This window comes from Nannospalax galili, unplaced genomic scaffold, assembly GCF_000622305.1.
Source record: "Nannospalax galili isolate Female #2095 unplaced genomic scaffold, S.galili_v1.0 scaffold136, whole genome shotgun sequence".
Lineage (NCBI taxonomy): Eukaryota > Metazoa > Chordata > Mammalia > Rodentia > Spalacidae > Nannospalax > Nannospalax galili.
Genome location: NW_008340872.1, coordinates 3,718,774 through 3,730,488, shown reverse-complemented (window position 1 = coordinate 3,730,488; position 11,715 = coordinate 3,718,774). Strand labels below are relative to the sequence as shown.

General features: G+C 51.7%; 1 protein-coding gene across 1 annotated transcript; it reads left to right on the top strand.

Moving 5' to 3' along the window:
• The first annotated feature begins 6,705 nt into the window (after positions 1-6,705).
• On the top strand, positions 6,706-10,036 carry Olig2 (oligodendrocyte transcription factor 2). The gene is made up of 2 exons (XM_008835973.2): positions 6,706-6,970; positions 7,736-10,036. Exon 2 carries the CDS (start codon positions 7,769-7,771, stop codon positions 8,738-8,740), a length of 972 nt encoding a protein of 323 aa, XP_008834195.1. The 5' UTR covers positions 6,706-6,970; positions 7,736-7,768; the 3' UTR covers positions 8,741-10,036.
• Positions 10,037-11,715: the final 1,679 nt, after the last annotated feature.

Here is an 11,715-nt window from a genome sequence, read left to right as displayed (position 1 = left end):
CTGGTCCTGTGATCACTCTGGTGAGGATATTTGAAGAGTAGATGTAGTATAAGTGTTCCAAGATATTCTCTCTCTCTCTCTCTCTCTCTCTCTCTCTCTCTCTCTCTGCATGTTTGTGCAGAAATAGAGCAAGGTAAAGGGAACAAGCTATAGAACTTAGTATAAAAGATGCTACCACATGTGTGAAAAGTAAGAGAAAGATTTAAAAATGTGCTTCATATGTACAAAGAATTTCTGGAATACTCAGGAAACCATAACTTTGGTTGTCTCTGGAGGCATGGTAGGAGATCAGTTGTAACCAAGGAGACTTATTTTTGTTTGTTTGTTGAGACAGGGTCTCCCTCTAACCCCCTCTGATCTGAAATTCACTATGTAGACCTCCATCTCACAGAGATCTGTCTGCCTCTGTCTCCTGAGTGCTGGGATTAAAAGGTGTGGACCACCACTGAGTGGTGAGAATTATTTTTAATAAAATATTCTTTTTTTAATAAGATATTCTTTACAGTGAGTTTTAAGAATGTGAAATATGGTACCCATTCAAATCACGTTTTAAAGAAAAAAGAATCCAACTTTTTAAATCTTATTTATTTATTTAATTTTATGCATATGAGTGTTTTGCCTGCATGCACATAAGTGCAGCCCTGTTGTGCAAAGTCCACAGAGGCCAGAAAGGGTGTCAGATCCCCTGGAACTGGAGTTATGGATGGTTATTAGCTGCCATAGGAATTGAACAGGGGCTGGAAAAGCAGTCAGGGCTCTTAACCCCTGAGCCATCTCTCCAGCCCCAAGAATTCCATTCTAATAAATGCTTTCCCTTCTTTCCATTCCTTTCCCACTTTCTCTAACAATACAACTTGAATATGCTGCCTGAAGGAACAAGCTGTTTGCTTGGACAAATGCCTTAGCTTCAACCCAGAAGCAACCTCATAGTTGGAAATGGGGTCAAGGAAAATGAATGTCTAAAACTCCCACATCTTCCAAAAATTCAAAGTACAGAATTCACATGTGCTTTGCACACCGACCCAGCCAAGGTATGTTCTGAACCTTTAAGTCTCCCTCCAGACAAGTCACTTACAGCCGGTGACTTCAGTTTTCACCACACAGTCCAGCTACTCCTTTAACAGGTCTTGGGGGGCAGGCAGGGTCCCGACTGTTCAGATGATTATGGAAGGATGTGTAATCTAAAAGTGAATCTTGTGAGCCCCAGAAGGGCCTGTGTCTAGGACTTGAAGACTCAAAGACCTTGGGAAGAGTAGAGCCAAGGATGAACCCCAAAAACCTACAATATGGTTTCTCAAACTCCCCTGTGCCCAAGCATCCCAGGGGACCTCCGTTAATGGAGATCGTTCACTGGTTCTGGGAGGACCTGTGACTATTCTCAACAAGCAACCACGTCCAGGATTCCAGAGGTCTGGAGCGGTGTGGTTGGAGGGGCGTTCTCAGCCTCCCTGAGGGGTCACGTTTATGCCGACGTAGGGTCAAAAATAAAATTCAGACCACGTGTGCTGGAAGGCAGTGACCAACAGAAACAGGAAGACAGCGGGGGAATGAGCTGGAAGAAGCGGAAAATCAGAGCTCATGCCAGCCTGCAGTCTTTCCCGCCACCCTCTTTTCCAACACTAGGGTCACCTTGCGCAGTACTGGGCTTCCAGTCTCTGTTCGGCGGCTGCCGGCTGCCCCCACCCGGCCGAAATCGCGGGGCGGCGGACAAGAGCCGTGGAAGTTTTCAGCTGCATCCAGCAGCCGCGCTCCCACGCGGTGGGTTCCCAGCTCCGTGTGCTGAGCCGGGACTCGGGAGGGCAGATGCAGTTTGGAGAGTCCGGTGCGGCTGCGGTTTAAAGCTTTACCCAGGTCACCAGTCACGCCCTGGATCATCATAGCAGCATCTCCCATCTCCCCCAACCCCCTCAACTCTCCCCTCCCACGGCGTCTGGGAGCGACCTGAAGCCGGTGGGCAGCAGTAGGCAGTGGCCTGAGCACCTTTCTGTCTTGGTGGAACAGGGTGCAGGACTTGGCCTCACGGGAGGCTGCAGGTGGCTCCAGGATCTGGAGTCTGTTCTAGGGTAAACAGGGTGAGGGATAGATTTTAAGAGGCCCTCTGAATTATCAGATGGCCTGTTTAGACCGGGGAGGGGCAGGGGGCTGGGAAAGGTGGGGATTGGATGTCACCCTGTTTCCATATAGCCTGAAGAAGCAACTTGAAATTCATTAGGCCTCTTTGAAACTGGTTAACTAGCCAGTACTGGGGTTGGAATTGTAAGGTTGGAGCCATTGTTACTGTGGCATGTGGACACTGATAAAATTCTGTCAGGAACCATCTTACCAGTCCCTCTGGAGCTTGTCCCTGGCCTGGGCCCCAGGAATGCACTGAGGGCTTCCAGCAAAAGAGAGAGCCAGACCCTGACAACAAAGGGTAGAACCTCCACTAGGGTCGGGGAGCTCAGGAAGGAGAAGGAAAGGGCTCTGATAAGACAAGAACCAGTCACAGCCTCTGGAGGAAGAGGGTATAGGGACTGAAGGAGCCTGTGGGCAAAGATGGGGAAAGAGCCTTGGAGAGCCCTACTGTTGAGAACTGGTTGGTGGAGGAGGTAAGAGGCTAGCAGAGCCAGGTCAGGACCCCTCAGGCCGCCTGACAGCAGGTGGTTTGAATTCACGTTACTGCTCATTATATGGACAGTGCTGTGTGGTTTCTAAATATAAAGTTTTCCTCGGCATAAAGAGCAGGTGCACCATCTCCAATTTCCCCAGAGCAAAAAGTCAGACAATTGTCCTTTTGGAGCAGCTGTGATGAGTTCTATGCCCTTCTCTGGCTCCTCCAGGATTCACCCTATGGTCAAACCCAGGCAAGAGTTCTGTCCCTGAAATGTGCCACAAGGAACTGTCACATGTTAGTAGCCAGATGAGTCTCTCCCACTTCTAGACACCCATTGTTTCCTATGTAGAGGCTATCTAGCCTAGTCCACCTTACAACTTTTACAATCACATGAGGTGAATGTACCTCAGGACAGTAACACTTGGCAATGTATCCTACCCTCCCACCTCTATTCCCCACCCTCTGGATTAATTCCTATGTGGCAGTAAATGGCTCCTAAGGAGTGAGCCACTGGGGACTCAACAGTAACTCCAACATCAGTCAAGGAAATGATGAAGGCCTACTGACTCCTGTGTACTAGGTGGGGCAGGAAAGAGAATGGAGGTGTAGAACAAGCCTGCAGAAGCCCCAAGACTTGACCTCCGATCATTGTTATCTCCATCTGTAAAATGGGAACATTAATGCTTCCCTCTCAACAATACCAGAGACTTTTGGGAAAATTCAGTGGGATAATGCTTTTTCTAAGCTTAATAGAAGTTCATTTCCATGCTTGTTCAGCCCTATCCAAATGCCATTCCACCAGGAATTTGTAGGAAGTCAGGTCTGAAGGGGCTTTAGGACTGGCAGTGCCTCCTCCTACTTATCCAGTCTCCAGAGAATACAGAACCACCCCCCGCCCCCGGAGGGTGTCCTTCAGGTATCATTGATAACACATACCTTGAGGCCACTTTACCTTCAAGAAACCTACTTTACAGATGAGAACTTGAGATCCAGAGGGACATCTGGAGAGCTCTCTGGTGCCCCCTTTCCTCCACTACCTCCCCAGTGCCATACTGACTTCCCTCTGGACCTTGCAACTGGAGGCACATCTCTGCTCTTAGAGGGAGGGGGGAACGGGACAAAAAGCACGCACCTCTTTGAAGAGTCAGCTTTCCTGTCTGTGAAATGGGAGTGATACTTCCCTTTAAGACCAAGAGATGGAACAAAAAGGAGTCTGTCAAAACCAGCCAAGTTCCCCACCCCACCTCACAACTTGGGCCACCTTTTAGTGGCCACAGTTGTTAGATGGAAGCCACTAGGTGGATGTCATTCTAAAGGATGTCACATACCCCATAATCCAGAGTGCAGACTGTCATTTATTGTGCATAAACAGACAAGGTATCTTTGCCCATGGTTACATGAATCTTACAAGTCATGTTTCACACGCATCCAGATACGATTGCATGTGTGTGCCTTTAGAAATATTCGCCAAGTGCACGCCACCTGCCAGGATCTGCTTTTCAGCTGTGGATCAGGACCCTGGCATGGCCAAGCTGACTTGGAGCTGAGTTTTACCAGGTGGAAATGCCATTTGTTAGAAAAGTTCTGACTCCTGGTGTGTCTTACCACACCCGTTTGAGCCTCAAACGCAGCCATTCTGCGTCCTTTCTGACTTCCGGACGTTGAGATGGCTGGAAAACTGGAAAACGCTTCCCTCAGTGCCAGGAGCTTTGCCTTCCGCCGCCACCCCGGGAGGTTTCTGCACAAGGACACCGCTTTGCTTGCCAGCCTGAATGCTAGCAGAAAAAAGAGAAGAGAGAAAGACAGAACGAAAGGGACCCGGGAGACGGTGGGAGGTCTGTGTCCTGGAGCCCCGCGTGAGCTCGACCCAGTAGGTTTGGCACAAGCTCCTCCTGGACCGCCAGGCAGCCGAGCAAAGGCCGGCCCTGACACGCACCCGGCCTTTTGTGCTAAGGAAACACAAAGGAGAAGGAAAAACACATCTTCCGTTTTGATGGAGGAGGCCAATAGCTCTAGGACGCCAAGGCCAGCCAAGAACTCCCGGAGCCGAGCCTCAGCAAGTGAACACTCAATTCCCGGTGATGGGATTTTGGTCCAGCTGTGTGGCGATGGTGGGAACCACTGCTCCCGACCCACCCTGGACGTGTAAGCCGACCTGTGCTAGAGATGCCTCTAGGACCGAGAAGAGCAGCAAAGGCGAGCCACCCCGTCTAGTTTCCGTCTATGGAAGGAGGGTAGTGAAAGAGACACTACGAATTGCAGAACAAGCCTACACTCTTGCCTTCCTGCTTTTGCTGACTTTAGATGCTGGAAGTGGTAGAATGGGTCCCCCAACTTTTGGCCCTGGCTCCAACTCCAGCTACACTGGATCAAGTGTCTGGACTCCTGGACAGCTAACCAGCCGGAAGCAACAAAAGAATGTGCAGAGGCTAGACCAGCCTCAGAGGCTGCAACCCTCTACTGGTGGCCCCATAGCATCCTCACTGCAGGCCCAAGAATGGTCCTCACATGCCCAAACTCCTCCTAATCCCACCCCACCGGAGTCTGTTCCCCTGTGTGACAGATTCTGCTAATTGAACAGTTATGGGTCATCCTCATAACTGTGGGCAACATTATCACCAAGCTTCAGTTTTTCATGTTCTAAATACATATTTAACGGATGACTGCAGAACCAGCTGGGAAACACACAGGTTGCTCCACTGTTGGGAGCAATAGACTCAGTTCTCATGTTCGTTTTGTAACTCTGCTACAGGAGGACATTAATTAGTGTTTGTTTATCTCTTAAAACTATATGTGCACATTAAAGTACCCGAGCAATGGAAGTAAAACCAACAGACCTTTAAAAGTTCCTGTGAGACAGGATTGGGCACCTGTGTATGACTGGGGGGGGGGAGGGGGAGAGAGAAGCTAACATCAGAGATATGTAAATAAATAAATACCCAAACAAAAAAATCTGAGCTGGAAATGCCTGGATGTGAAAAACTCAGTTCAGGGGAAAAAAGGTTGGGGGCTGGGGAGAATATAAGCCCTCTAAGCTTATAGAACAGCCAACCCCTGGCTTCTGTGCCAGGCCAGGCAGGGATGTCTGTATAGGCCTGGCATTTTTTTCTTCTTCTTCATCTGTAAATTTGCTGTAGACAGTCTTAAGATTTTCTCATCTGTTAAATGGGTGAATGTGTGGGTACCCTTAGACTACCTCAGATGCTTCTCCAGATTGGGAGGCAGGCTGGGATAAATAAAATGATAATCCAAGGCAGCCATGAGTGTGGTTCAACTCTTGTTCCCTGGTCCACAGTTTAGTGCCCCAGACATTTCTTTGTAAATAATGTTGTCTCTACCCAAAGGCGGAGATACAGCAGTGATGTATGGAGAGTACCACCACCAGACTCCCCTGCTAATATACAGAGTGGATGGTTGGAGATCTTTAACTCCACTAATAATGCTGGTGTTAGGGAGGTTACTATGAGAAAATAGCTCCTCCACGCTTTTTTACACAATCCTCAACTTTAAGGTAGAGTTATAATTTCTTTCAAAAGTCTTAGAGTTGGTTTCCTTCTTTGCCCGCCCTCTGCGCTGCAAGGCCATGCCCCCACCTGAGGGCGCTACCGCCTGTCAGCAGATCTGCAGCAACCGCCACCAAGTAGAAGTGCTAAGAAAGTGGGGCGCTTTGTGCATGGTCATCCTTTATATATACAACCCCAAATGCTCACGCATCTAAGGAAACCATGAGATGGAGCCAGGCAGCAGGAAACCAGAGAGGAAAACTAGGGACGATTCCAGGTGGGGGCGATGTCACTCGGGTTATCTGCGTGCACCTTAAAACATCCAACTGGTTGGGTATCAGATTAGTTTGTAGGGTCCACAATCCACCTGGTCACCCGGCCTGACGCTAAGGTGACCATATTTTTGTAGAAAGTAGACGGTGTTCCTTCTCTCCCTAGGTCCCAAGCACACTGGCTCTCTCAACGTCCCCTCCTCCGTCCCTCCTCCTTCTCCTGCCTGCCTACTCCTCTCCCTCCCCAGGTCCCTCCTCCAGTCCCTCCTCAAGAATCTCTCGACCGCGGGCGCCCATTGGTCATGTGCAGAGAGGAGGCGTGTGCCGGGCCCGGCGGGTTTCATTGAGCTGAATTAGTCCGGATGACATCAGCTTCGCAGCCCCTCGGGCGGGCCCAGCTCATTGGAGCTGCTGCCCCTCCAGGACACTCACATTGTTCCCCGCCCCCGTCTCGGCCACCGCCACCGCGGTCGCCGCAGTCAACACCCGGCTATAAAATCCAGAGGAACCCGGAAAGGTGCGGATGCTCATTATAGACGGACCCGACACCAGTGCACAGAGCCAGGTTCTCCTAAGCAGCTTTTTCTGGAATCGAATTCACAGTAAGTGTCCCCACCCCTCAACCACCCCAGCCTAGACCCGAGGACTGACGCCCCCAGCTAGGGCTAAGACCTAGGTTGCACCCACACATCCTGGCCCCATCCTGCCCCTGCGGATCAGTTATACCGAGTGGCTTCACTGCTCGAATGGTCCCCGCGCTGGATTGCAGTATCTTCTGCGCCAACAGCTCGGGGTGCCAAAGACCAGGTCAGCTGGCAAGCACTTAGAACGTGGGCCCGGAGCGAGTGCGTGCACCCGTGTGTTTGTTGTGTGGTGTCGATGGAGATAAGGTGGATGTGTTAGAGGAACGAACTAGTTCTCTATTTAGATCTCACCGCCCCCAAGAAAAGTCCTCATTTATTCCAGCCCTGGTCACCCGGGCTTCCTAGTTCTCACTGAAGGAACAAAACCCCTAGGCTCTCCCTCACTGAGGGTCACCCGGTGCTCCCCGAAATAAGGTGACCTGTGGGTGAGCACGGGAAGGAGGTGGTGGGGAAGGAGAGAAATTTGTTAAGAGCACCTGTGTGCCCTGGATGGCTAGAGAGCCGCAAGGTGGACCTGAGCCACTAGTCAGTCACCTTTGCCTGCACCCTGAGCTTCTGTGCAGGCGGAAGCAGCTTTTCTGTGTCACTTATTCTCTCTCTCCTCTCTGTGGATTTTTTAAGAGTTTAGATAGCTTTTTGAAGAACCTGCCCCTCTTTTCTTTTTTCTCTCTCTCTCTCTCTCTCTCTCTCTCTCTCTCTCTCTCTTTTCCTGGAAACTCTGAGGACCGAACGCAAATTGACATTATTCCTGGGGCCATGGACTCGGACGCTAGTCTGGTGTCTAGTCGCCCGTCCTCGCCAGAGCCCGATGATCTTTTTCTGCCCGCCCGGAGCAAGGGCAGCAGCGGCAGCGGCTTCACCGGGGGCACAGTGTCCTCGTCCACGCCGAGCGACTGCCCACCAGAGCTGAGCGCAGAGCTGCGCGGAGCCATGGGCGCGGCGAACGCTCATCCCGGGGACAAGCTGGGTGGCGGTGGCTTCAAGTCCTCCTCGTCCAGCACCTCATCATCCACGTCGTCGGCGGCCACGTCGTCCACCAAGAAAGACAAGAAGCAGATGACCGAGCCCGAGCTGCAGCAGCTGCGCCTGAAGATCAACAGCCGCGAGCGCAAACGCATGCATGACCTCAACATCGCCATGGACGGCCTGCGGGAGGTCATGCCTTACGCGCACGGCCCGTCGGTGCGCAAGCTCTCCAAGATCGCCACGCTGCTGCTGGCGCGAAACTACATCCTGATGCTTACCAACTCGCTGGAGGAGATGAAGCGATTGGTGAGCGAGATCTACGGCAGTCACCACGCCGGCTTCCACCCGTCGGCCTGTGGCGGCCTGGCACACTCTGCGCCACTGCCCACTGCCACCGCGCACCCGGCGGCCGCCGCGCACGCCGCGCATCACCCGGCTGTGCACCACCCCATCCTTCCGCCCGCAGCTGCGGCCGCCGCGGCCGCAGCCGCAGCAGCAGCGGTGTCCAGCGCCTCTCTGCCGGGTTCCGGGCTGTCCTCGGTCGGCTCCATCCGGCCTCCGCACGGTCTGCTCAAGTCTCCGTCCGCGGCCGCAGCGGCCCCTCTGGGGGGCGGAGGGAGCGGCAGCGGCGGCAGCGGTGGCTTCCAGCACTGGGGTGGCATGCCTTGCCCCTGCAGCATGTGCCAGGTGCCACCGCCGCACCACCACGTGTCGGCCATGGGCGCCGGCAGCCTGCCGCGTCTCACCTCCGATGCCAAGTGAACCGGCCCGCTCGGACGCGATCTGGCGAGCCGAGGGTGGCGGGGCAGCGAGGACTGGCCGGCGCTGGGGTTCCGGGGCTCTGTTATGAGGAAAGCGGGACCATGGGCTGTGCCTAGGGGATGTTGGGGACTCCAGTATCCCGGAACCGAAGTAGGAGGCGCACTTGGGGCAAGTGGGAGTGAGCGGCGCATTCGCTGCGGAGCGTGACTAAGCCCTATGGCTGAACTCCGTAGGTCTTGGAGACACCGCTTTATAAAACAAACAGCCAAGACTCACTCGAACTCCCTCCCCGCAGCCTCAGGAAGAGTCTAAAAACTGATTTTCCCACGTGCACTGTTTGACTTCCTGTCTTGGCTTAGGCAGTACTTCTTGGAGAGGCAGCGAGGAGGAGCGTTGGGGGACCTGACTCCCCTTCCTCATTTCTGGGCGGGTAGAAGACTCTGGGAGCCACACTGCTGAAGCGGCCGCTGGGCCTAGCCCTGGAGGTTCGTCCCTGGCCCAGAGCCAGGAGCAGTAAGTTAGTTGAAGCTGGCTTTGGTGAAAAAAGCACTTAGGGTCCTGTCCCCTGATTGAGGAAACCCGCATGATCTAAGAAGTGTGGCCTTCCCTACTGTCTTTCCAGTTGGTTTGGGAGTTTGTGGTTTCCTAACAAATCTGTGAATGTTCCTTTTCAACAATATGAGCAAGCTTTACAGACGCTCAGACTAGAACCACTTGTGGAATGGAATTATCCCAAACTACTGAATGGGGAGGGGATGCTTTTTAAGGTATCATTTTCTAATAAAAACTAGTCCCCCATCACCCCCTCACACTCCCGCCCCCCAATTTTTGATCACAAGGTAGTTTGGTTTCTTACAGGATTGGAGACAGCTGCTTTGGTACCTGAGGGCTTCACAGAACTTAAAAAATGTTGCTGTGAATACAGCTTGAATTATTTGGGGGATTTCTGTTGGGTTTTTAATAATTTCTTGTGTGTGTAAATATAATATGAACGTTGAAGCGTATGATGCTAAGTTGTTTGTTCACGTGACTGCCAGCCCCACCCGAGTTTAAGCTGGCTGTCTTCTGCTGTTTCGTTTTTTTTTTCTTTTTGCGGCGTTTAACACGAATGGCAAATCCCTCCACGTGCTTTCTGCCTCGGCGCAAAACGCCTGGCGCTGCCTGCGTTACAAATATGGGCTTCATAGCGTCTGCCTCTTTTAACATCCCTCCTCTCCCGCGCGCTGCTGTGCGCAGAGTGTATCATCTTTTTTATTTTTGTAAAAAAAAAAAAAAACAAAAGATGAAGAAAAAAAGAAGTGCTAAATAATATTTATTACTGGTTTGGTTGCAAAAAAAAAAAAACCTAAATAAATGATCGAGTGTTGAGATTTTAAATAAAAATTTAAAGTAAGCCGGGTGTTTTCGATCTGTGTGAGTGACTCAGATGAGGGACTAAGGAGAGGCTGGGGAAAGAGAGTGGCGGTTGCGATTTCTTTAGGAACGGATTTGAAGCTCATTTTGTTGGTTTTAAAACATCTTTAGGGAACTTTCTCTCGGTTTTGAACACAACTTATCTGTGCTTTTTAAATTTTTTTCACACCTAACTGGAAACAGTTTTTCCCTTCACTTGAAGATTGGGCTAGTTGAAGCTTAAAATTTTCCTTCCAGGAGTGGGAAACTTTGGGGCTTCAGGGGTAAGGGCCAACCTTTGCTGGGCGTCTGGGAATTCAGCCATCCTCTTCCGCTGGGATTTCATTCTCCTTAAACAAGGGCAGTCGCCGGCCACCACCGAGCGGAGTGGGTTTCCTTCAGTTGAGTCGAGCCCAGAAGCTTGGGGGCCCAGTGTCCCGCACATCCTGTGTGATTTTTTGGTCAAAGCGCTGCAGCAGAGTTTGGTGAGGGTTCACTAACTCTTCTATCCCTTCTCTATGCCTTCTAGGACCTTCTCGCGTGCCTACCCCGCGGTGAACTGCAAAGAGTGGGCGTGCTGGGAACCTTACTGGCCTTATGGCTCTCACATGCAGTCAGTCCTTCGGCCTCTGTCCTCTTTTCCCAAAGCAACCTCAGTGGTCTTACGGCCACCCGGCTTCTTGCAATCCTGAACTTCGATGCAAATTTAGGGTAGTACTCTCTGCCGAGATTCTGGGCAGACTTGTTTTAAAGCTTCAGTTTTCCTGATAGAGTTTGAGGTGGAGCCTGCTACAGTCTCCTTGAACTCCAACCGGACCACTTGGTGCAGCACTGCACCGCAGACTCGCTGGAGGCAGGACCCTCCAGCCCACGATCCGGTTAGTGCCACTGGGGATGGGTACCTGGACTTGGGAGTGGAGATTTTTAAGTCCTGTGTTTCCCAGGCGGGCCCATTAGGGAATCCATTGACCAGGCCTGAGAGTGACCCCATCCCCTCGCTCGCTCGGCACTTCTCCGGCAATCAGCGGGTAGTCCAACTGCTAGTCAGAACTGTAGCAGGTGCTGTGGGTGTCACCTAGCTTTTCACTAACGGCTTCACGTTTCCCTTAAGGCAAGGAGGGATGCCGAATTCTCATCCACACCCCAGAGGTTGAGGTGTGGAACAGAGAAAGATGGACTTGGGGTGCTAAGCAAACTCAAGAAAAGTGCTGTGTAGCGCCGACCTGTTTATCCCAAAATCCCATTTGAAACGAAACTTGCTCGGTGTTAGAAACTTAGTCCAGTTCCAGATGTACAGAGGGACACCTGAGGCTGTAAATCCCAAATGCTGAGCTAAGAACCTGGCAGGCCTGAGGCCTGGAACTTTGCAGCGACTGGGGTTTGCTCACCTAGCCAGGCTCACCTTGTGCCTGCCCAGGCTCTAAGAACTCAGGCCTTGTGCACAGACAATTGTTAAAAGAAAAGAAATTAAGTAGCCTTCTTCATCTCAGTCTCCAAGTTTGGCGGGGTTTTTTGCTTTTGTTTTTGGACAGGGTCTCTTTGACTATGTAGCCCCAGCTGGCCTGGAATGCACTATGTAGACC